The sequence below is a fragment of the Ranitomeya variabilis genome, chromosome 1 (assembly GCF_051348905.1).
Source record: "Ranitomeya variabilis isolate aRanVar5 chromosome 1, aRanVar5.hap1, whole genome shotgun sequence".
Classification (NCBI taxonomy): Eukaryota; Metazoa; Chordata; class Amphibia; order Anura; family Dendrobatidae; genus Ranitomeya; species Ranitomeya variabilis.
In genome coordinates this window covers 662,906,534-662,933,005 of record NC_135232.1, presented here as the reverse complement: position 1 = coordinate 662,933,005, position 26,472 = coordinate 662,906,534, and the positions used below count along the sequence as shown (strand labels likewise).

The following is a 26,472-nucleotide window of genomic DNA, read 5'->3' as shown; positions in this document are numbered from 1 at the left end:
CTTGAGCTAAATTTTGCAGGTCACTGCTGTGACTGACTGTCAAAACCTCTATTGTAGAAAATCGAAAAAAAAGAGGGCTCGTATGTCCAAAATGTTCGGTGCTCAGAAGGAAAAATGTAAATATTCAAATAACTATAACCTTTGGAACAATATATTTACAAAAGAAAAATTATTCTTTTGCAAATTAGTTTATTAATACAGGAGACTATTGGATTAGTAACCAATGTTTCGGCTGTTTTGCCTTTATCAAGGTGATATAATAATAATAATTATAATAATATGTACAATCAAAGAATTATCGATATGTCATGAGAAAATATCATAAGAAAAACATCACTGGAAATTACAAAAATGTGAATGTAAGCTAAGTGTGATAAAACAAAAAAAAAATAGGTCAGTGCTCTTCAAACAAATAATAATGAAACAGGATCATTTATATACATTATGATATGAACACATCTATACAGGTATTTGACACAGAGGAAAATGCACTGTAAGAGAACAGATGCACTGAGAAAAACTGTTATGAATTAAATAATCTCAAAAGACAATGGAACATAAGTACAAGATAATGTGCCCGTGTAAGCAAAGACCAAAAGGGTTTTACACTATTGAATAATTACCTTTTCTGGTAATGCCCGGTGCTTTCTCGTGCTGCTCTGTGCTGTGTGGCGTGCTGAGCACGCTGGTGAATCTAATGATTGAGTCGCAGAAAATGTGTGTGCCGAAAGGGGTGGGAACTCTGATGTCAGATGCCGAAACTGACGTATCCACTGTTACCTTTCAGTGCATTTTGGGTCAAATATCTGTGGCTCCTTATTGTTTTTACTGTGTGGTTTACATTAGTCTACCTTAAAGTGAACCTGGTAACCTACAGACAGTGCCTGGTCGGCGCCGTTATACTGATTAAAATGATACCTTGGGTGATGAAATCTGTCCTGTGGCTGTTGTGTAATCTTTATTTTCAGTTTTGAGTTAATGATATGCTCGTGCTCCGGGGCGGCCTGTGAGGGGTCTTCATGTGATGCTCTGATCAGATATTCACCAGTATGGCTTCTGACAGATCACTGATCCCTCACTGACCTGCCCCATATTTTACACAATGAATATTATATATATATATATATATATGTATATGTATATATTGGGAAAAAATCCCTTTCCGCAGGCGACGTCACCTGTGCTGCTTCATGTTCGCATATATAATGTGTTTAATTATTTTCCTTGATGGTATCCATAAATTCCTAATTAAAAAAAATCAGTTGGAAAATGGCCCCTGCCGCGCCTGCACAGTAGCAGCTATCGGTGACCTGATAGCTGCTACTGCGCAGGTGTCGGTGGCGTCATCTTGCTAGAGCAAAAAAAAAATAATAATATTGGAGGAGGCAATTTTTTTTTATCTCTAGCAAGATGGTGCCGCCTTGCAGTAGCAGCTATCGGATCGCCAATAGCTGCTACTGTGCAGGCGTGGCCGGGGCCATTTTTCAAACTGCAGAAGGTGACTTTTTTTTCATTATGTAAGATATCTAATATTCATTATGTTAGATAGGGGGCAGGTCAGTGAGGCATCAGTGTTCTGTCAGAAGTCATACTGATGGATACCTAATCAGAGCACTACATGAAGACCCCCGTTCCCCACAGGCCGCCCAGAGCACGGGCATATCATTAACTCAACACTGAAAATAAAGATTAAAAAGCAACCACAAGACGGATTTCATTAACCATCATTTAAATCAGTATAACGGCGCCGACCTGACAGTGTATGTAGGTTACTGTGCACAATCCTGCTGACAAGTTCCCTTTTATAGCAATCTTCTTAATATTTCAGACGTTCTCCTTCTGGAGTGAGGCGACAGCCATATGAAATGTACATGTATAGATGTGTGCATATCATAATGTATATAAATGACAATTATTATTTGTTTAAAGAGCATTGATATATTTATTTTATTTTATCACGATTAGCTTACATTCACAGGTTTGTAATGTCCAATTATGTTTTTGTTATATTTTCTCAATATGTAATTCTTTGACTGTGCATACTGTAGATAAACCTTGATAAAGGCAAAGCAGCCGAAACGTTGGTTACTATTCCTCTGGTCGCCTGTATTAATAAACTAATTTGAAAAATACTTATTTATCTCTTAAACATATATTGTGCCTAAGGTTATAGTTATTTGCACTGTCAAAACCTGACAGTGTGTATTCTAGAATCATAGAATCATAGAATCATAGAATGGTAGAGTTGGAAGGGACCTCCTGGGTCATCTGGTCCAACCCCCTGCTCAAAGCAGGATTCACTAAATCATCCCAAAAAAGATGTCTGTCCAGCCTCTGTTTGAAGACTTCCATTGAAGGAGAACTCACCTCCTCTCTGGGCAGCCTGTTCCACTCATTGATCACTCTGTCAAAAAGTTTTTTCTAATATCTAATCTGTGTCTCCTCCCATTCAGTTTCAGCCCATTGCGTCTAGTCTTTCCTTGTGCAAATGAGAAAAAAGATGATCCTTCTACAATGTGACAGCCCTTGAGATATTTGTAGACAGCTATTAAGTCTTCTCTCAGTCTTCTTTTTTGCAAGCTAAACATTCCCAAATCCTGTAAACGTTCCTCATAGGACATGGTTTGCAGACCGGTCGCCATTCTGGTCGCTCTTCTCTGAACTTGCTCCAGTTTGTTGATGTCTTTTCGAAAATGTGCCCAAAACTGGACACAGTATTCCAGATGAGGTCTGACCAACGAGGAGTAGAGGACAATAATGACTTCACGTGATCTAGACTGTATGCTTCTGTTAATACATCCCAGAATTGTATCTGCCTTTTTTTCTGCTGCATCACACTGTTGACTCATGTTCAGTCTGTGACCTATTAGTATACCCAAGTTTTTTTCACATGTGCTGTTGCTTAGCCCTATTCCTCCCATTCTGTATATGCTTTTTTCATTTTTATTGCCCAGATGTAGTACCTTGCATTTTTCCCTGTTAAAAATCATTCTGTTAGTTGCTGCCCACTGCTCCAGGATTTCCCTCAATTGCCAGATCAAGCGGATAGGAATTTCAGCTCTATGATTATTCCTCACACGCATGTTTGAAATACATGGTTACCTAGAGGCTCTTCTAGGTCTTGAATGTCTCAAACTGCCTGTCACGCCTCTATTGTTGGGTGTCCAGGGACTTCCTGTACCTAACTCTAGGGGCGCCCTAGCTCACCCTGTTCCCAGGATTACTTCTAATGGTGAAGACGCTGGGGCCACGTACCTTGCCTTAGCTCCTGAATCCGCCCTCAGTCTGTACCCTTCCCTACCCAAGGAAGAGGGGAGTAGTAGTGTACCATAATACACAAGCCAGACTAAAAAATACAAATCATGCAAATATACTCACACAAACAGAGGTAAAAATTGAGGAGTGGAGGATGTGGTAAAACCAAAGTAGGTGAAGGAGGGGAATTAGCGCACACCCAAAACCTAGCAAAACCTGTACCTCAGGGGAAATGTGGGCAACACTTCCATCTTCTTACAATTTCAGGTGTGGCTGCCATGGTGATGTCCCCTGACACATGCTCTTCTCATAATTATAGTAATGCATATTTTACAATGTCCAGAATTTATATTATGAAGCTTGTCAACATATAAAGACTACTGTTAGAACATGTTGCTTGTCTGTCCCACTAACACATGACAGCAGATATTGATGTGTCTATTTTGGACATCTGATTAAGTGTCAGTCAGGAATGTGCACACACTCCCAGAATTAAGGAAGCAGCAGAATGTAAAGAATCTGAAGCAGAGTCGAGAAAGCCACAATGAGACGGCTGCACTACTTACTTGTAGTAATGTATAACAAGCAAAAATATAGGACACCATTAATTCAAATTGTGTGCTATATGCTTTTCACCAGATCAGCAAGGGTGAAAGGATACTAGTAAATGGATATGGGAAGAAAACCCTGGACATTGTAATAGTTTAGTTAAATGCCAAACATAAAGTGCCAGTGCTATTGCATTTCATGGGAATGAATATTACTCTGGAGGATATCTACTAGAATAAATTGAAATTGTAAAGGACAAACCTTATACTAGTAGTAAAACACAGATCCCCACCAGCCCCCCAAGGAAGCCCACGCGAAACGCGCATTGGGGCTGGCTGACTGAACCTTCCGAGTGGGACATTATGGGTGAGAACCTGGACTGATGTGATAGAATATTTTTTTATATAGGCATGGACTTTCTGGTGGGGATTTGTATTTTACAACTAGTATAAGGTTTGTCCTTTACAATTTCAATTTATTCTAATAGAGTTCCATCCTCCCCAGTAATATTAAGTCCTAAAAAATGCAGTAGCACTGGCACTTAATGTTTGGCATTTAACTATACTAGTACCATGTCCAGGGTTTACTTCCCATATCCACTTTATTAGTTATATGGATGTGTTGTTGTTTTCTGTTCCCACTGAGCCTTTCATTTCATCTCATTCTCATATATAAGAATATTTAAACTATAGACCTGTTCTTGTATGTGTATCTTTAATAAAATTTGTTATAATTTTTATAGGACTATTACTCCTTTTTTTGTTGTTGTCCTGCTTAGTATTTATGGAGTGTCCTTGAACAGCGCCTATTATACCCTTTGGGTTATGGCTTTGATTTGATGACCTATGTTATTATGGTTTCTGTTGTGAATTTGCTTTTTGCTCCCTCTAGTGGTTACTAGTTTTTTGACTCTGGTTTTTCTGTCATTCCTTTTATCCGCACCTGGGTCGTTAGTTAGGGGTGTTGCTATATAAGCTCCCTGGACCTTCAGTTCAATGCCTGGCAACGTAGTTATCAGAGCTAGTCTGCTGTGCTCTTGTCTACTGATCCTGGTTTCCAGTTATATCAGCTAAGTCTGCTTTTTGCTTTTTGCTATTTGTTTTTGGTTTTGTATTTTTGTCCAGCTTGTTCCAAATCTATATCCTGACCTTTGCTGGAAGCTCTAGGGGGCTGGTGTTCTCCCCCCGGACCGTTAGACGGTTCGGGGGTTCTTGAATTTCCAGTGTGGATTTTGATAGGGTTTTTGTTGACCATATAAGTTACCTTTCTTTATTCTGCTATCAGTAAGCGGGCCTCTCTGTGCTAAACCTGGTTCATTTCTGTGTTTGTCATTTCCTCTTACCTCACCGTTATTATTTGTGGGGGGCTTCTATCCAGCTTTGGGGTCCCCTTCTCTGGAGGCAAGAAAGGTCTTTGTTTTCCTCTACTAGGGGTAGCTAGATTCTCCGGCTGGCGCGTGTCATCTAGAATCAACGTAGGAATGATCCCCGGCTACTTCTAGTGTTGGCGTTAGGAGTAGATATATGGTCAACCCAGTTACCACTGCCCTATGAGCTGGATTTTTGTATTCTGCAGACTTCCACGTTCCTCTGAGACCCTCGCCATTGGGGTCATAACAGTTTGCCAGGCCAGTATTAAATGTTTAATGCATTGCAGAAGAGGGATTATAAGAAAGAAGATTCTGAGTTTTTTTTTTTTTTTTTTCTTCTTCCCCTTTACCTCAGAGTGGCTATGCTTGCTGCAGACATGAATGTCCAGACCTTGATTACAAGTGTGGACCAGCTGGCTACTCGTGTGCAGGGCATACAAGACTATGTTATCAGAAATCCTAGGTCAGAACCTAAAATACCGATTCCTGAACTGTTTTCCGGAGACAGGTTTAAGTTTAGGAATTTCATGAATAATTGTAAATTGTTTTTGTCCCTGAGACCCTGTTCATCTGGAGACTCTGCTCAGCAAGTAAAAATTGTTATTTCGTTCTTACGGGGCGACCCTCAGGATTGGGCTTTTTCGCTGGCGCCAGGAGATCCGGCATTGGCTGATATTGATGCGTTTTTTCTGGCGCTCGGTTTACTTTATGAGGAACCCAATCTTGAGATTCAGGCAGAAAAGGCCTTGCTGGCTATGTCTCAGGGGCAGGACGAGGCTGAAGTGTATTGCCAAAAATTTCGGAAATGGTCCGTGCTGACACATTGGAACGAGTGTGCACTGGCCGCTAATTTTAGAAATGGCCTTTCTGAAGCCATTAAGAATGTTATGGTGGGTTTTCCCATTCCCACAGGTCTGAATGATACTATGGCACTGGCTATTCAAATTGACCGGCGGTTGCGGGAGCGCAAAACCGCAAATTCCCTCATGGTGTTGTCTGAACAGACACCTAATTCGGTGCAATGTGATAGAAAAACCGCAAATTCCCTCATGGTGTTGTCTGAACAGACACCTGATTTAATGCAATGTGATAGAATCCTGACTAGAAATGAGCGGAAAATTCATAGACGCCGGAATGGCTTGTGCTACTACTGTGGTGATTCTACACATGTTATCTCAGCATGCTCTAAACGTATAGCTAAGGTTGTTAGTCCTGTCACCGTTGGTAATTTGCAACCTAAATTTATTCTGTCTGTAACTTTGATTTGCTCACTGTCGTCTTATCCTGTCATGGCGTTTGTAGATTCAGGTGCTGCCCTGAGTCTTATGGATCTGTCATTTGCTAAGCGCTGTGGTTTTACTCTTGAACCATTAGTAAATCCTATTCCTCTTAGGGGTATTGATGCTACGCCATTGGCAGCAAATAAACCGCAGTATTGGACACAGGTTACCATGTGCATGACCCCTGAACACCGCGAGGTGATACGTTTCCTGGTTTTACATAAAATGCATGATTTGGTTGTTTTAGGGCTGCCATGGTTACAGACCCATAATCCAGTCCTGGACTGGAAGGCTATGTCAGTCTCAAGTTGGGGCTGTCGTGGTATTCATGGGGATTCCCTGCCTGTGTCTATTGCTTCTTCTACGCCTTCGGAAGTTCCTGAATATTTGTCTGATTATCAGGATGTCTTCAGTGAGTCTGAGTCCAGTGCACTGCCTCCTCATAGGGACTGTGACTGTGCTATAGATTTGATCCCAGGCAGTAAATTTCCTAAGGGAAGACTGTTTAATCTGTCGGTACCTGAACATACCGCTATGCGTTCATATATCAAGGAGTCTCTGGAGAAAGGACATATTCGTCCGTCTTCTTCCCCTCTTGGTGCGGGATTCTTTTTTGTGGCAAAAAAGGACGGATCTTTGAGGCCTTGTATTGATTATCGGCTTTTAAATAAGATCACTGTCAAATTTCAGTATCCTTTACCGCTGTTGTCTGACTTGTTTGCCCGGATTAAAGGTGCCAAGTGGTTCACCAAGATAGACCTTCGTGGTGCGTACAACCTTGTGCGCATTAAGCAAGGTGATGAATGGAAAACCGCATTCAATACGCCCGAAGGTCATTTTGAGTACTTGGTGATGCCTTTTGGGCTCTCCAATGCGCCTTCAGTTTTTCAGTCCTTTATGCATGACATTTTCCGGAAGTATCTGGATAAATTTTTGATTGTTTATCTGGATGATATTTTGGTTTTTTCTGAGAATTGGGATTCGCATGTGGAGCAGGTCAGGTTGGTCTTTAAAATTTTGCGTGAAAATTCTTTGTTTGTCAAGGGCTCAAAATGTCTCTTTGGTGTACAGAAGGTTCCCTTTTTGGGGTTCATTTTTTCCCCTTCTGCTGTGGAGATGGACCCAGTCAAGGTCCGAGCAATTCTTGATTGGACTCAGCCCTCGTCAGTTAAGAGTCTTCAGAAGTTCTTGGGTTTCGCTAACTTCTACCGTCGTTTTATCGCTAATTTTTCTAGCATTGTGAAACCTTTGACGGATATGACCAAGAAGGGCTCCGATGTAGCTAACTGGGCTCCTGCTGCCGTGGAGGCTTTCCAGGAGTTGAAACGCCGGTTTACTTCGGCGCCTGTTTTGTGCCAGCCCGATGTCTCACTTCCCTTTCAGGTTGAGGTGGATGCTTCAGAGATTGGAGCAGGGGCCGTTTTGTCGCAGAGAGGCCCTGGTTGCTCTGTTATGAAACCTTGTGCCTTTTTCTCTAGGAAGTTTTCGCCTGCCGAGCGAAATTATGATGTGGGCAATCGGGAGTTGTTGGCCATGAAATGGGCATTTGAGGAGTGGCGTCATTGGCTCGAGGGTGCTAAGCATCGTGTGGTGGTCTTGACTGATCACAAAAATCTGATGTATCTCGAGTCTGCTAAACGCCTTAATCCGAGACAGGCCCGCTGGTCATTGTTTTTCTCCCGCTTTGATTTTGTTGTCTCGTATTTACCAGGTTCAAAGAATGTGAAGGCCGATGCTCTTTCTAGGAGCTTTGTGCCTGATGCTCCTGAAGTCGCTGATCCTGTTGGTATTCTTAAAGATGGAGTTATCTTGTCAGCTATTTCTCCGGATCTGCGACGTGTGTTGCAGAGATTTCAGGCTGATAGGCCTGAGTCTTGTCCACCTGACAGACTGTTTGTCCCGGATAAGTGGACCAGCAGAGTCATTTCCGAGGTTCATTCCTCGGTGTTGGCAGGTCACCCGGGAATTTTTGGCACCAGAGATCTGGTGGCCAGGTCCTTTTGGTGGCCTTCCTTGTCAAGGGATGTGCGGTCATTTGTGCAGTCCTGTGGGACTTGTGCTCGAGCTAAGCCTTGCTGTTCTCGTGCCAGCGGTTTGCTCTTGCCCTTGCCTGTCCCGAAGAGACCTTGGACACATATCTCCATGGATTTCATTTCTGATCTTCCGCTATCTCAGGGCATGTCCGTTATCTGGGTGATATGTGATCGCTTCTCCAAGATGGTCCATTTGGTTCCTTTGCCTAAGCTGCCTTCCTCTTCCGATCTGGTTCCTGTGTTTTTCCAGAACGTGGTTCGTTTGCACGGCATCCCTGAGAATATTGTGTCAGACAGAGGATCCCAGTTCGTTTCCAGGTTCTGGCGATCCTTTTGTAGTAGGATGGGCATTGATTTGTCGTTTTCGTCTGCTTTCCATCCTCAGACTAATGGACAGACGGAGCGAACCAATCAGACTTTGGAGGCTTATTTGAGGTGTTTTGTCTCTGCTGATCAGGACGATTGGGTGACATTCTTGCCGTTGGCTGAGTTTGCCCTTAATAATCGGGCTAGTTCCGCCACCTTGGTTTCGCCTTTTTTCTGCAACTCTGGTTTCCATCCTCGCTTTTCTTCGGGTCATGTGGAGCCTTCTGACTGTCCTGGGGTGGATTCTGTGGTGGATAGGTTGCAGCGGATCTGGAATCATGTGGTGGACAACTTGAAGTTGTCACAGGAGAGGGCTCAGCGCTTTGCCAACCGCCGCCGCGGTGTGGGTCCCCGACTACGCGTTGGGGATTTGGTATGGCTTTCTTCCCGCTTTGTTCCTATGAAGGTCTCCTCTCCCAAATTTAAACCTCGTTTTATTGGGCCTTACAAGATATTGGAAATCCTTAATCCTGTATCTTTTCGTCTGGATCTTCCTGTGTCGTTTGCTATTCACAATGTATTTCATAGGTCCTTGTTGCGGCGGTACATTGTGCCTGTAGTTCCTTCTGCTGAGCCTCCTGCTCCGGTGTTGGTTGAGGGCGAGTTGGAGTACGTGGTGGAGAAGATCTTGGATTCTCGCCTCTCCAGGCGGAGGCTTCAGTACCTGGTCAAGTGGAAGGGCTATGGTCAGGAGGATAATTCCTGGGTGGTCGCCTCTGATGTTCATGCGGCCGATTTAGTTCGTGCCTTTCATGCCGCTCATCCTGATCGCCCTGGTGGTCGTGGTGAGGGTTCGGTGACCCCTCACTAAGGGGGGGGTACTGTTGTGAATTTGCTTTTTGCTCCCTCTAGTGGTTACTAGTTTTTTGACTCTGGTTTTTCTGTCATTCCTTTTATCCGCACCTGGGTCGTTAGTTAGGGGTGTTGCTATATAAGCTCCCTGGACCTTCAGTTCAATGCCTGGCAACGTAGTTATCAGAGCTAGTCTGCTGTGCTCTTGTCTACTGATCCTGGTTTCCAGTTATATCAGCTAAGTCTGCTTTTTGCTTTTTGCTATTTGTTTTTGGTTTTGTATTTTTGTCCAGCTTGTTCCAAATCTATATCCTGACCTTTGCTGGAAGCTCTAGGGGGCTGGTGTTCTCCCCCCGGACCGTTAGACGGTTCGGGGGTTCTTGAATTTCCAGTGTGGATTTTGATAGGGTTTTTGTTGACCATATAAGTTACCTTTCTTTATTCTGCTATCAGTAAGCGGGCCTCTCTGTGCTAAACCTGGTTCATTTCTGTGTTTGTCATTTCCTCTTACCTCACCGTTATTATTTGTGGGGGGCTTCTATCCAGCTTTGGGGTCCCCTTCTCTGGAGGCAAGAAAGGTCTTTGTTTTCCTCTACTAGGGGTAGCTAGATTCTCCGGCTGGCGCGTGTCATCTAGAATCAACGTAGGAATGATCCCCGGCTACTTCTAGTGTTGGCGTTAGGAGTAGATATATGGTCAACCCAGTTACCACTGCCCTATGAGCTGGATTTTTGTATTCTGCAGACTTCCACGTTCCTCTGAGACCCTCGCCATTGGGGTCATAACAGGTTTCTGCTTTAGTATTATTGTTTTCAAGTCTGTTATTCATGAGTGGTATATTCAATCATCCTAGAGAATCTGGCCAATTATGCAAATGATCAGAGTTAGATCAGAGTGTGAGCAAGGTGTGATCCGATTTTCTTGGATGAGAGAATCAGAGCACACTGTGAAGAGAAGATGGAGAAAATTTCTACATTTTCTCCATTGTGTCAGTGCTCGAATATCGGACTGCACTCAGATGTCATCCAATTTTTTTTCTTTGGACTGCTCGATCCAAGGAAAAAATTAGTCATATATGCAGCCCCATCAAATCACATTGGTTCGAGTGCAATCCAATGATGTCAGATCACACTTGGTCAGGAAATGGTCATAGTGTGAGTGAGCCCTTTGGACATGTCTTTAATATAGTAGTCCTAGATCTGTCTTTTAAAAAAGCACTCCCACTAACATTTTTATTCTTTAAATGTGTGTGTATATGCATGTAATGTGGTATGAGTGTGTGAATATATTCGCCTACCGCTGCTCTCTCCGGTGTCCAGCACCTATCTTCTGCTGTTCTCAGTGACATCACCGGAAATAAGACATGCTGGCCCGTCCTACACTCTGTGTGAGCCTGAACTCGCTGATACAGTGAGAGCGCATAGAGCCTCGTTCTGGTGCTCCATAGATTTATATTGTAAAAGTCACTCCAGGGTCACATAGAGCACAGCGTTCTGGGATAGTCTGAAGAGTGGTGACGTCATTCAGGAGAGCAGAGGAAAGGTGCTGGACACCAGAGAAAGAGCAGCACACTCATACTACATTACATCCACATACATGCAAATTTAAACAATATAAATGTTAGTGGGAGAGTTACTTTAAGTTTTGTTGTTGCTTTTTTAATTTAACAAAATGGCTCCTGAGGAATATTCATGAGATTTTCCAGTGATCTCAGAATACAGGATTCAGCAGCTGATTGTGTCCTCCTCACACACAATGCAAAGCTAAACAGACTTTGACTGGTCAGAGCTTTCATTGTAGCTCCAGCCTCATTTGGACATAAGTTGACTCTTCAGAGTCATTCACTCCCAAACAGGAGTCACTAAAAAATGAAAACATTTTGATATTAAAGATTTGTCACTTTTTTTTTGCATAGTTACATCCCCTAGTTCTGCCTATTGCAAGCTGTACTCTTCTGTAAGTTTCTTGCATTTGGCTTATACAGGTGTTACATCAATAGACACAACTTTTTTGAGATGTGGGCTCAGCACAAAGAGGTGCTATGCATCATAGGATGGAAGACCTTACTATCCAGAGGCAATTTTGTGTGCAGTCAATGATGCCCATGTGTCTCAATACAACTAATGTCATTCAAGTGCTTTACCTACATACTGCTGGTCTCCATCACACTGGTGGGTTTCTTTAAGTTGCCCAGAGCAGAAGTGTGAATATGCCATACTTGAGTCTGAATCATGTGCAGACTGGCAATAAATATGAAGTAAGTAGGGCCTGATTCATTATTGCTTTTGTGCCTTTTGTTTTTGTCTTTTTCATTTTCAGCTTATTTTTTTAATGTGCGCATTTTTTTTAACTCTATTTTATATATGATAGTTGCTGCAGGAGATATAAGAGACATGGGACCTCCTAGTTCCTAGTGCAATAACCCCAATGTAAGGTGAAAATATAATTATATTAGTGGGGAATGTGCTCACCTTCTGGGGGGGTGCATTACCCTTGTAAAGGCCTGTGGAATAGTGGTCTGTCCTCTCCTGCTGCTTTCCTGTGTACTGCATTTTCTTCTATATTACTTTATATGTATTCCACTGTTGTTTCTTTATGTTCCTGATTGTGGGTAGATTTTGAGGATGCCAGATGTTTTCAACTGATTCATCATTTGAAACTGGATAAAAAGTTGCATATCTTTTAAACAAATGGGTTCCAGTTACGCCTGGAGTAATTTGTTTATGTACATCTGATTTTTTTTAAATCAAATATTTCAATAAAATGTCATAAAAAAAAGGACAAAATTAAATAGAATCAGTAGCAACTTCAATGAATACCACAAAACTAAACAAGGAATATTGTTCATTACATTAATAAATATTTGACTTTGTGAATTATTTAATTATTAAACCTTTTTGTTCAATAGGATGATGAAGTTGTCCTTCAGTGTGTCGCCAACATCCATAAGGAGCAGAGGAAGTTCTGCTTGGCAGCTGAGGGACTTGGGAATCGACTTTGCTTCCTGGAACCAACTTCAGAAGCCAAAGTAAGATTTGCCTCAATCTGTTTTATCTTAAGGAATACCACTGGCAGTACTGTAACATTCTTTCAGCAATTACTCGAAAGTGAATATTCTGACTTAATATGTTAAGGTTAGGGAAATATAATTTTGTAATGAATGTTGTAATTTTGTGCTCGCTCTACTGTTCGTTCTTAAACTCCCTTAAAGGGCGTTTGTAACTAAAAGAGCCATCTTGTGCTGCACTAATGCTGCATTCTGACAAGGTGGCTCTTTTAGTTCTTGTTCCTGGCACTGTTGCAATAATCTTTCCCCCCTAATCCAGACGCCTCACAGCCATCATTCCGGGCCTCTGCGCGCCAGGCGCCGCCTCCTCTTCCTTCATTAACGTCCCCGGCGCCTGCGCTGTTACTTTTTTTTCAGGCATGCGTAGTTGTGCTGCCCTTCAAACTTACAGCGCAGGCGCTCATGCAGATAAGTAGTGTTGAGCTACCTCCCTAGTGTTCGAGTTCGGTTCGTCGAACTGGGATGTGTTCGATGAATGTTCGTCGAACCCCATTGAAACCAATGGCAGGCAAACACAAACACATACAAACACATAGAAAACACATAGAAAACACCTTAAAAGGTGTCCAAAAGCTGACAAACTGCTCAGAAGACACAACAAACACATGGAAAAGTCACAACTACATATAGTCATGCAAAAAGAAAAGAGGTGGAGGAGTAAAAGCAGGAGGAGACACAGATATAGGCATGTCTTGCCCTTCTAAAATCAAGAAAGGCTGGAGTCAAAATCTAAAATCACCCTACCAACACCCAGACGCCGTGACAAAAAAAATAAAAAAATAAATATCTTTAGGTAGAATGGCGGCGGGTCCATTCAGAACACTTTCCTTAGAAGACGTAGTGGTACCCCCGTTGGGAGTTGTGCCAAAAAAGGAACCCAATACATTCAGACTAATCCACCATTTGTCATATCCAAGGGGCAGGTCAGTAAACGACAACATCGACGCGAAACCAAGTACAGTACTATGTACTGTACCTCCTTTGACGAGGCAATCAGGTGGATCAAGAAGTTGGGAAGGGGCACCCTAATGGCCAAAACAGACATTGAGGGGGCGTTCCGGTTACTACCTGTGCCTCCGAATAGTGTCCTCTCATTGGGCTGCTTCTGTGAAGGAGCATACTACATAGATCGCTGTTTGCCCATGGGGTGCTCCATATCCTGCTCACTATTTGAGGCGTTTAGTTGCTTCCTCGAATGTGTCGCCATGGACGTTTGTAAGGCGGCACATATTATCCATTACCTCGATGACTTCTTATGCCTGGGCCCAAAAGATTTGCCACAGTGTGAATACACGTGGTAGTCCACCTGTGAGAAGGAGAGAGCTGGAGGGACAGTGGACACCCCAGAGCCGAGGGGTTAGATTGAGAAAGGAAGAAGGCGGTGTAGCTTGCTTCATGGGTGGGGTACTCTGCTGAGTAGCAGAAATTGCTATTAGGCCCAAAAGGATTTCCTGGGCTACATGCCGTTAAAAATAGTACTTAGGTAAACAGGTGGTGTAGCTTGCTTCATGGGTGAAGTATGCTGCTGAGTAGCACCAAATTCTACTAGGCCCAAAAGGATTTCCTGGGCTAGATGCCGTTAAAAAATAGTACTTAGGTAAACAGGCGGTGTAGCTTGCTTCATGGGTGGGGTACGCTGCTGAGTAGCACCAAATTCTACTAGGCCCAAAAGGATTTCCTGGGCTAGATGCCGTTAAAAATAGTACTTAGGTAAACAGGCGGTGTAGCGGTGTAGCTTGCTTCATGGGTGGGGTACGCTGCTGAGTAGCACCAAATTCTACTATGCCCAAAAGGATTTCCAGGGCTAGATGCCGTTAAAAAATAGTACTTAGGTAAACAGGCGGTGTAGCTTGCTTCATGGGTGGGGTACTCTGCTGAGTAGCAGAAATTGCTATTAGGCCCAAAAGGATTTCCTGGGCTACATGCCGTTAAAAATAGTACTTAGGTAAACAGGTGGTGTAGCTTGCTTCATGGGTGAAGTGTGCTGCTGAGTAGCACCAAATTCTACTAGGCCCAAAAGGATTTCCTGGGCTAGATGCCGTTAAAAAATAGTACTTAGGTAAACAGGCGGTGTAGCTTGCTTCATGGGTGGGGTACGCTGCTGAGTAGCACCAAATTCTACTAGGCCCAAAAGGATTTCCTGGGCTAGATGCCGTTAAAAATAGTACTTAGGTAAACAGACGGTGTAGCGGTGTAGCTTGCTTCATGGGTGAAGTGTGCTGCTGAGTAGCACCAAATTCTACTAGGCCCAAAAGGATTTCCTGGGCTAGATGCCGTTAAAAAATAGTACTTAGGTAAACAGGCGGTGTAGCTTGCTTCATGGGTGGGGTACTCTGATGAGTAGCAGAAATTGCTACTAGGCCCAAAAGGATTTCCTGGGCCAGATGCCGTTAAAAATAGTACTTAGGTGAACAGGCGGTGGGTGGCTGGGCTACTCTGCTGACTAGCAGACACTGAAGCTTTGGAGCAGACCTCTGAATCCCAGGCCGTAGTATGAGTAAAGAACTCTGCAGACGACCCCAACCACCTGGAATTGACGATGGCAACGTCATGTAAAACTCAGCAAGGAGACTAAATCAAAGAGTCTCCATTTTTTCCAAAAATTTGGCCACAGACACCACTTAAGTGGCATCAATTTCGCCAGAGTTTTTTTAAACGGTTGGTGAGGTGATTTTCAAAAATCATCAAGTTTTTAGTCTCCCCAGGATGACACAGGGGTAGAAAAGTCCTTGCAGATCCAGGATTTGTTCATCTTGATGAACGTTAGTCTGTCTACATTGTCACTGGACAGCCGCGTGCGCTTATCTGTCAGCACACCACCAGCAGCGCTGAACACACGTTCAGAGAGAACGCTGGCTGCGGGGCACGACAAGATCTCCAAGGCGTGAGTGGCGAGCTCAGGCCATTTTTCAAGATTGGAAGCCCAAAATGAGCAAGGGTCCAGTTCCACAGTCATAGCATCGATGTTAACTTGGAGATACTCTTGAACCATCCTCTCTAGGCGTTGGCTGTGCGTTAGACTTCTTGCCTCCTGTGGCCTTGCAAAGGATGGTCTAAAAAAATCTTGAAACGATTGGAAAAAATTGATGTTACCACCAGATACAATATTACTGTTACGGTTTGAGTGATGACTCGATAGTACCATGGTTGGCAAGTTAGAACTCAGAGATTCACTACGTGCACCACTGGTGTTTTGTGGAAAATCAAATGTTAGATTCTGTAACAGTCTCTGCTGACACTCCCGCATGCGTGAATCCCTTTCTATGGAAGGAATTATTTTGCCAAATTTACTTTTCTACCGGGGATCTAAGAGTGTGGCAACCCAGTAGTCAGCATTACTTCAGATTCTGACAATCCGAGGGTCATGTTGCAGGTAGTGCAGCAAGAAGGCACTCATGAGTCTTGCGAATCCAGGAGGACCAAGTCCTTGTTGTCTTGGTGGTGGTGAGGTGAAAATCATGCTTCCTTCCTCTGCCCTCTCCCCCCAACCTCGCACAACAGAAATTTGATCAAGGTCTCCCTCATCTGATGAGTCTTCCATGCCCAGCGCCAGTTTGTCCTCCACTTCTTCCTCGCCTCCTGCACCTTCCTCAACAGTTTGGCTGCTACCATGTGCCCTCGGTAATCCCTCTACCCCAGCCTCCAATGCCTGCTGCCTTGGTGCTGCCAACCTTCTGGACCTTGGAGATATTATCCCTTCCATAGATGACTCCTCCTGTTCCTCCTCCTCCTCTTGTTCCACCACCTGACTCTGAATACTGTTTAAGGTGTGCTCCAGCATCTAAATCACCGGAATAGTCATGCTGATGCTGATAATGGCATCTTCAGCACTAAACATCTTCGTTGCTATTTCAAAACTGTGCAGAAGGGTGCATAGGTCCCTGATCTGAGACCACTCCTGCAGCGTGATTTGCCCCACCTCTGGATCTCTTTGGCTCAGGCTATGCGTAATAATGTATTGCACTAGGGCTCGTCGGTGCTTCCACAGTCGCTGCAACATGTGCAGAGTTGAATTCCACCATGTGGGCACATCGCATTTCAGCAGGTGAACTGGCAGGCCCAACGACTTCTGTAGAGATGTAAGTCGTTGAGCTGCGGGATGCGAACGGCGGAAGTGAGCACACAGCGACCGTGCCCTCTGCAGAAGCCCATCTAGTCCAGGATAGTGGGATAAAAATTGCTGGACAACCAGGTTCAAAACATGAGCCATACAAGGCACATGTGTGACATTGCCCCAGCGAAGGGCCGCACCCAGGTTTGCAGCATTGTTGCACATAGCCTTCCCTGGCTGTAGGTTGAGTGGAGACAACCATTGATGGAACTCGGTCTCCAGAGCTGACCACAACTCCCCAGCTGTGTGACTCACATTTCCCAGATATTTCAATGTAAACACTGCCTGATGTCATTGAGCCCTGGTGACAGCATAGTAAGGAGGTGTGCAGGATTCCTTCTGCGCAGTTACAACGTGGGTGGCATTACCAGACAGGCTTTGGGTGCAGGTGGAGGACTGAGAGGAGGTTGAGGAGGCAGAAGCAGTGGAGGAACATCTAGATACAGAGGATCGACGAGCAACTCGTGGGGGTGGCAAGACTTGGACAGCAGCCCCTTCTCCTGATGTCGCCATAGTTACCCAGTGCCCAGTAGTCACCAACATGTAACGCCTCTGTCCATGTCTACTCGTCCAAGTGTCTGTGGTGAAATGCACCCTGTCACACACAGAGTTTCTCAAGGAAGCGGTGATGTTGTGTGCAACATGCTGGTGTAGCGCAGGCACAGTTTTCTTTGAGAAGTAGTGGCGACTGGGCATCTGGTACTGGGGAACTGCGACGGACATAAGGTCTCAAAAATCCTCTGTGTCCACCAGGCGGAAAGGCAGCATTTCTGTAGCCAACAGCTTGCAGATGGTGAAATTCAACCTCTTAGCTTTGTCATGGCTAGGAGGAAATGGTCTTTTACTTGTCCACATCTGAGGGACTGAGGGCTGGCTGCCGTGCTTAGACGGAGTTGAGTAGGGTGTCCCCGGCAAACTGCTGGTCTGTGAGGAAGGTGCAGGCTGAGATGTTATGTTGCCTTGATCAAAATGTGGTGTCGATGTCGGAGAGCGGTCAACACCAGCAGGTGTTTCCACTTGCATATGTCCTGACGACCTGCCAATCACACTGGCTGTTGCGGGTAAAGAGGTGGAAGGTCTGCGTCCAAAACCATGTGCGACTGCTGTCTCCACAGTCACAGAGGATGAAGAGGACGCAGATGCACTTGATGGGGCAGACGGTGATTGACCCGACCCACTAGGCCGCATTGTAGCACAGTGAGCTTCCCACTGCAACTTATGCCTCATATCCATGTGACGGTTCATGCATGAAGTACTCAAGCTAGTGATTTTTTGGCCTCTACTGAAATTTTGATGACAAATCTTACAGACAACAATGAGTTGGGTCATCCTTTGTGATGTCAAAAAATGCCCAGGCTATGCAAGGCTTAGAGCCCGTGCGACCCGAAGAGCCACCACGATTTCTGCTCAGAGGCACAGTTGGGGTTGAGGATGCAGTTGTTGACGTGCTTCCAGTACACCGTCTCTCCAGGAAGGCGCAATGTAACCTCGTCGTCAGACTCCTCACTAGCATCCTCCTCCACCTCCTCTGCTGACCTCATAGACTGGCAGACTGTGGGTTGACAGGTAGTGGGGTCTCCAACCTCATCATCATCATCCTGTGTGTTCTCACACCCGTCGTCCTCAGAGCCAACCTCTTCCTGCCCTGACCGAAAAGTCAAGTTTTCGTTCCAATCAGGTATCTCAGTCTCATCATCATCTTACTCATTGTCTCCACCAACAGGAGTTACAGTTTGGGAACGAGGGTCTACATTATGCTCAGAACCTTCTTCATCTGGGCCTGGATCCGACTCACAAAGATTCTGGGCATCACTGCAGATCATTTCCTTGTCTGGATTCACAGAAGCTCTGGAACAGACCTCTGATTCCCAGGCTATAGTATGAGTAAACAGCTCTGCAGACTCAATCATCTGTGTTACCCCATGGTCAGACGGGCGGCTATAGACTTAGGAGCTGTGAGGAAGCAAGTGCGATTGGGGTGACAACTCTGAGGACTGGAGTAGTTGTGATGTTGAAGTTGACATGGAGGAGAGCCCACTTGAATGAGCACTTGATATCCGTTCAAGCACCTGCTGTTTTTGTGCCTCATCTGGAATTTTTGGCGATGCTCGTAGCGATGGTCGTAAGAAAGGGATCATATCAGATTGTCCGCGAAAAGAAGTAGACATCTTACTTTGGCTGGAAGATGGTCTTTCTTCTGCAGATGTTACTGTTGCTTTACCACCTACCTGACGGACACAACCTTTTTTTCCCTTTCCAACACGCCTATTCCCCATTCCACCAGCAGCAGGCCTTTTTCCACTCATTTTGGTGATTAACTCTGTATCTGAAGTTGTTGGCACAAAAACCGATGGATGAAAACCGAGCAGAACTGAGTGGCCAAACTGTGGTACTAGGCCCAAAAGGATTTACTGGGTTAGATGCAGTAAAAATGTAGATACACAGGCGGTGTAGTTAGCTTCACAGGCGGGCTACTCCGCTGACGTGCAGACACTGCTCCTAGTCCCAAAACTATTTACTGGGTTAGATGCAGTAAAAATTTAGATACACAGGCGTGCAGACACTGCTCCTAGGCCCAAAACTATTTACTGGGTTAGATGCAGTAAAAATTTAGATACACAGGCGTGCAGACACTGCTCCTAGGCCCAAAACTATTTACTGCGTTAGATGCAGTAAAAATTTAGATACACATGCGTGCAGACACTGCTCCTAGTCCCAAAACTATTTACTGGGTTAGATGCAGTAAAAATTTAGATACACAGGCGTGCAGACACTGCTCCTAGTCCCCAAACTATTTACTGAGTTAGATGCAGTAAAAATTTAGATACACAGGCGTACAGACACTGTTCCTAGGCCCAAAACTAGTTACTGGGTTAGATGCAGTAAAAATTTAGATACACAGGCGTGCAGACACTGCTCCTAGTCCCAAAACTATTTAGTGGGTTAGATGCAGTAAAAATTTAGATACACAGGCGTGCAGACACTGCTCCTAGTCCCAAAACTATTTACTGGGTTAGATGCAGTAAAAATTTAGATACACAGGCGTGCAGACACTGCTCCTAGGCCCATAACTATTTACTGGGTTAGATGCAGTAAAAATTTAGATACACAGGCGTGCAGACACTGCTCCTAGGCCTATAACTATTTACTGGGTTAGATGCAGTAAAAATTTAGATACACAGGCGTGCAGACACTGCTCCTAGTCCCAAAACTATTTACTGGGTTAGATGCAGTAAAAATTTAGATACACAGGCGTGCAGACACTGCTCCTAGGCCCATAACTATTTACTGGGTTAGATGCAGTAAAAATTTAGATACACAGGCGTTAATGGAGATCGGCGTTATTTCAGCACAAATCTACCCCCCGCCCACTATACACTGAAACAGTCTGTTAACAATGATAAACAGTTTTAATGTGAAAATCAAGTTAGGCTTTTGGTGAACGAACAGTTATCGAACAGAAACTCGAACAGTCGAATTTTAAACAAATTGTTAGAGTTCGTCGAACGACTCGAACACCGCCCAAAACAGCTCGAATTTGAAATTGGCGAACAGTTTGACTCGAACACAGCTCATCTCTACAGATAAGTCGCACAGGACAAGTTTACTAAGTTGTTTTAGTAGGAGTCTACTGGAGCAAATGCATGCTTGGCTAAACTGAACAAACGTGTGTAAAGAAACAGTTGGATGAACTTAGGCTTGCCTAAGAATCAATATTTCTAAATTATTACTTAAATTCAACTGGCTATACCATAAAAGCTTGCTCAGAGTTTTACTCCTCTTAACCCATTCTATCCTGGGGATGGGGAAGCCTGTTCCTCCATGGCTCCAGAGAAGTGGTTGTGCATTTGAGCACATTGAATAATAGTGAATGGGAGATATAGAAACATACAGGATAAGATGTAATCCATAATTACCTTTCCACAGGATCAGTGAGGGCCCATCAGTTGGATCCCCACCAAGCAGTCACTTATTGTGTGTCCACTCAATATGCTGCAAATAATGTTTGTTATTAGAAAGAGCCCATCACAGAGAATCTGTACCAGCTTTTTGCTGCTCAATCTGAGGACAAAATAAATTTAAGACTGTGACCCTAATAGAGATGAGCGGTGTTCGAGTCGAACTGTTAGCCAATTTCAAATTCGAGCTGTTTTGGGGCGGTGTTCGAGTCGTTCGACGAACCCGAACAATTTGCTTAAAATTCGGCTGTTCGAGTTTCTGTTCGATAACTGTTCGTTCACCAAAAGCCTAGCTTGATTTGCACATTAAAACTGTTTATCATTGTTAATGGACTGTTTCAGTGAATAGTGGGCGGGGGATAGATCTGTGCTGTAATAACGCCGATCTCCATTTTTTTTTTCTTTCCTGCATTTACAGAGGGGCGGTGCAGTCTCTCAGCCTATCAGCAGTGCGCACACACACAGCAATGTGCATGTGATGCAGACAAGCAAGGGCATATGTCATTGGCTGTGTATGTCACATGTCACTCCTTGCCCAATGAGAACCAGCCATTTGCCCCGTCGTCACCATTTCCTCACTGCTGCAGCTTAGTGATAGACGGCACCGCTGCTGCTGTGGGCGCTATACAGTCAAAGAGTCTTTTTTTGCCAGCGAATTTTCTGAGAGATAGGTTTAGGGAGTCGGGAGTTGGGACTAGTTGTAATATCAGCCCTTTTCAGGGTAGGTTACAGCAGTTCATAGCACTGTTTGCCAGGCAGGTCTGAGCCAGTGCTGTGCAAGCGATAGTCACAGCATTTGGTGTAATCTAGCTCAGCCAATCCTTTTGGGCTAGTAGCATTGTCTGATAGTCATCTGAGTAGCCCGCCTGTGAAGCTAGCTACACCGCCTGTGTATCTCAATTTTTACTGCATCTAACCAAGTAAATCGTTTTGGGGTTTTGGGCTTAGTAGCAGTGTCTGCACGTCAGCAGAGTAGCCCGCCTGTGAAGCTAGCTACACCGCCTGTGTATCTCAATTTTTACTGCATCTAACCAAGTAAATCATTTTGGGGTTTTGGGCTTAGTAGCAGTGTCTGCACGTCAGCAGAGTAGCCTGCCTGTGAAGCTAGCTACACCGCCTGTGTATCTCAATTTTTACTGGATCTAACCCAGTAAATCGTTTTGGGGTTTTGGGCTTAGTAGCAGTGTCTGCACGTCAGCAGAGTAGCCCGTCTGTGAAACAAACTATACCGCCTGTGTATCTCTATTTTCACTGCATCTAATCCAGTTGATAGTTTTGGGCCTAGTAGCATTGTCTGCACGTCAGCAGAGTAGCCCGCCTGTGAAACAAACTATACCGCCTGTGTATCTCTATTTTCACTGCATCTAATCCAGTTGATAGTTTTGGGCCTGGAGAAGAAAGACCATCTTCCAGCCAAAGTAAGATGTCTACTTCTTTTCGTGGACAATCTGATATGATCCCTTTCTTACGACCATCGCTACAAGCATCGCCAAAAATTCCAGATGAGGCACAAAAACAGCAGGTGCTTGAACGGATATCAAGTGCTCGTTCAAGTGGGCTCTCCTCCATGTCAACTTCAACATCACAACTACTCCAGTCCTCAGAGTTGTCACCCCAATCGCACTTGCTTCCTCACAGCTCCCAAGTCTCCAGCTGCCCGTCTGAGCGTGGGGGAGCACACATGGTTGAGATCCAGTTGATAGTTTTGGGCCTAGTAGCATTGTCTGCACCTCAGCAGAGTAGCCCGCCTGTGAAACAAACTATACCGCCTGTGTATCTCTATTTTCACTGCATCTAATCCAGTTGATAGTTTTGGGCCTAGTAGCATTGTCTGCACGTCAGCAGAGTAGCCCGCCTGTGAAACAAACTATACCGCCTGTGTATCTCTATTTTCACTGCATCTAATCCAGTTGATAGTTTTAGGCCTAGTAGCATTTTCTGCACGTCAGCAGAGTAGCCCGCCTGTGAAGCTAGCTACACCGCCTGTGTATCTCAATTTTTACGGCATCTAACCCAGTAAATCGTTTTGGGGTTTTGGGCTTAGTAGCAGTGTCTGCACATCAGCAGAGTAGCCCGCCTGTGAAACAAATTATACCGCTTATGTATCTCTATTTTCACTGCATCTAATCCAGTTGATAGTTTTGGGCCTAGTAGCATTGTCTGCACGTCAGCAGAGTAGCCCGCCTGTGAAGCTAGCTACACCGCCTGTGTATCTCAATTTTTACGGCATCTAACCCAGTTAATCGTTTTGTGGTTTGGGGCTTAGTAGCAGTGTCTGCACGTCAGCAGAGTAGCCCGCCTGTGAAACAAACTATACCTCCTGTGTATCTCTATTTTCACTGCATCTAATCCAGTTGATAGTTTTGGGCCTAGTAGCATTGTCTGCACGTCAGCAGAGTAGCCCGCCTGTGAAACAAACTATACCGCCTGTGTATCTCTATTTTCACTGCATCTAATTCAGTTGATAGTTTTGGGCCTAGTAGCATTGTCTGCACGTCAGCAGAGTAGCCTGCCTGTGAAGTTAGCTACACCGCCTGTGTATCTCAATTTTTACGGCATCTAACCCAGTAAATCGTTTTGGGGTTTTGGGCTTAGTAGCAGTGTCTGCACGTCAGCAGAGTAGCCCACCTGTGAAACAAACTATACCGCCTGTGTATCTCTATTTTCACTGCATCTAAACCAGTTGATAGTTTGGGGCCTAGTAGCATTGTCTGCACGTCAGCAGAGTAGCCCGCCTGTGAAACAAACTATACCGCCTGTGTATCTCTATTTTCACTGCATCTAATCCAGTTGATAGTGTTGGGCCTAGTACCACAGTTTGGCCACTCAGTTCTGCTCGGTTTTCATCCATCGGTTGTTGTGCCAACAACTTCAGATACAGAGTTGCCAATTAAGCACTAAAATGAGTGGCAAAAGGCCTGCTGCTGGTGGAAAGGGGAATAGGCGTGTTGGAAAGGGAAAAAAAGGTTGTGTCCGTGGGGTAGGTGGTAAAGCAACAGTAACATCTGCAGAAGAAAGACCATCTTCCAGCCAAAGTAAGATATCTACTTCTTTTCGTGGACAATCTAATATGATCCCTTTCTTACGACCATCGCTACAAGCATCGACAAAAATTCCAGATGAGGTACAAAAACAGAAGGTGCTTGAACGGATATCAAGTGCTCGTTCAAGTGGGCTCTCCTCCATGTCAACTTCAACATCACAACTACTGCAGTCCTCAGAGTTGTCACCCCAATCGCACTTGCTTCCTCACAGCTCCCAAGTCTCCAGCTGCCCGTCTGAGCATGGGGGAGCACACATGGTTGAGTCTGTAGAGCTGTTTACTCATACTATAGCCTGGGAATCAGAGGTCTGCTCCAGAGCTTCTGTGAATCCAGACGAGGAAATGATCTGCACTGATGCCCAGAATCTTTGTGAGTCGGATCCAGGCCCAGATGAAGAAGGTACTGGGTATAATGTAGACCCTCGTTCCCAAACTGCAACTCCTGTTGGTGGAGACAATGAGGAAGATGATGATGAGACTGAGATACCTGATTGGAACGAAAACTTGACTTTTCGTTCGGGGCAGGAAGAGGTTGGCTCTGAGGACGACGGGTGTGAGAACACACAGATGATGATGACGAGGTTGTAGACCCCACTTACTGTCAGCCCCCAGTCCGCCAGTCCATGAGGTCAGCAGAGGAGGTGGAGGAGGATGCTAGTGACGAGTCTGACGATGAGGTAACGGTGCGCCTTCCTGGACAGAGACGGAGTACTGGAAGCACGTCAACAACTGCATCCTCAACCCCAATTGTGCCTCAGAACAGAAGTCGTGGTGGCTCTTCAGGTCGCATGGGCTCTAAGCCTTGCATAGCCTGGGCATTTTTTGACATCGCAAAGGATGACCCAACTCATGTTGTCTGTAAGATTTGTCAACAAAATCTCAGTAGAGGCCAAAAAATCACTAGCTTGAGTACTTCATGCATGAACCGTCACATGGATATGAGGCATAAGTTGCAGTGGGAAGCTCACTGTGCTACAATGCGGCCTAGTGGGTCGGGTCAACCACCGTCTGCCCCATCAAGTGCATCCGCGTCCTCTTCATCCTCTGTGACTGTGGGGACAGCAGTCGCACATGGTTTTGGACGCAGACCTTCCACCTCTTTACCCGCAACAGCCAGTGTGATTGGCAGGTCGTCAGGACATTTGCAAGTGGAAACAGCTGCTGGTGTTGAGCGCTCTCCGACATCGACACCACATTTTGATCAAGGCAACATAACATCTCAGCCTGCACCATCCTCACAGACCAGCAGTTTGCCGGGGACAACCTACTCAACTCCGTCTAAGCACGGCAGCCAGCCCTCAGTCCCTCAGATGTGGACAAGTAAAAGACCATTTCCTCCTAGCCATGACAAAGCTAAGAGGTTGAATTTCTCCATCTGTAGGCTGTTGGCTACAGAAATGCTGCCTTTCCGCCTGGTGGACACAGAGGATTTTCGAGACCTTATGTCCGTCGCAGTGCCCCAGTACCAGATGCCCAGTCGCCACTACTTCTCAAAGAAAGCTGTGCCTGCGCTACACCAGCATGTCGCACACAACATCACCGCTTCCTTGAGAAACTCTGTGTGTGACAGGGTGCATTTCACCACAGACACTTGGACAAGTAGACATGGACAGGGGCGTTACATGTCGGTGACTGGGCACTGGGTAACTACGGCGACATCAGGAGAAGGGGCTGCTGCCCAAGTCTTGCCGTCCCCACGAGTTGCTCGTCGATCCTCTGTGTCTAGAAGTTCCTCCACTGCTTCTGCCTCCTCAACCTCCTCTCGGTCCTCCACCTGCACCAAAAGCCTGTCTGGTAATGCCACCCGCGTTGTAACTGCGCAGAAGGAATCCGGCACACCTCCTCACTATGCTGTCACCAAGGCTCAACAGCATCAGGCAGTGTTTACATTGAAATGTCTCGGAAATGTGAGACTTTAGAAATACCCTGGTTTAGGGAAAAAGGGAAAAAGGGAAAAAGTACTGTATTTTAAAAATATTTTACAAATATATATATATATTTTTTTTTTTTATTTTGAGAAAATAAATGAATTTTTATTAACATTTTTCACTGGAAGTGGATGCATTCAAAAAATCCGTAGGTGCTTAGCACCACATTTGCTTGGAGTTTATTTTCAGTCACACAGCTAAGGAGTTGTGGTCAGCTCTAGAGACCGAGTTCCATCAATGGTTGTCTCCACTCAACCTGCAGCCAGGGAAGGCCGTGTGCGACAATGCTGCAAACCTGGGTGCGGCCCTTTGCCGGGGCAATGTCACACACGTGCCTTGTGTGGCTCACGTTTTGAACCTGGTTGTCCAGCAATTTTTATCCCACTATCCCGGACTAGATGGGCTTCTGCAGAGGGCACGGTCGCTGTGTGCTCACTTGCGCCGTTCGCATCCCGCAGCTCAACGACTTGCATCTCTAAAGAAGTCGTTGGGCCTGCCAGTTCACCGGCTGAAATGCAATGTGCCCACATGGTGGAATTCAACTCTGCACATGTTGCAGTGACTGTAGCAGCACCGACGAGCCCTGGTGCAATACATTATGACGTATAGCCTGGGCCAACAAGATCAAGAGGTGGGGCAAATCACGCTGCAGGAGTGGTCTCAGATCAGGGACCTATGCACCCTTCTGCACAGTTTTGAAATAGCTACGAAGATGTTTAG

The 26,472-nt window shown here is 45.1% G+C and overlaps 1 protein-coding gene across 11 annotated transcripts in view; it reads left to right on the top strand.

The window, feature by feature from the left end:
- RYR3 (ryanodine receptor 3) overlaps positions 1-26,472 on the top strand; it is a 978,540-nt gene that overhangs the window by 233,174 nt on the left and 718,894 nt on the right. For all 11 annotated transcript variants that reach the window (XM_077263521.1, XM_077263512.1, XM_077263503.1 and 8 more), the window contains exon 2: positions 12,553-12,672. In XM_077263521.1, the coding sequence (XP_077119636.1) occupies positions 12,553-12,672 (120 nt within the window). The remainder of the gene's footprint in view (positions 1-12,552; positions 12,673-26,472) is intronic.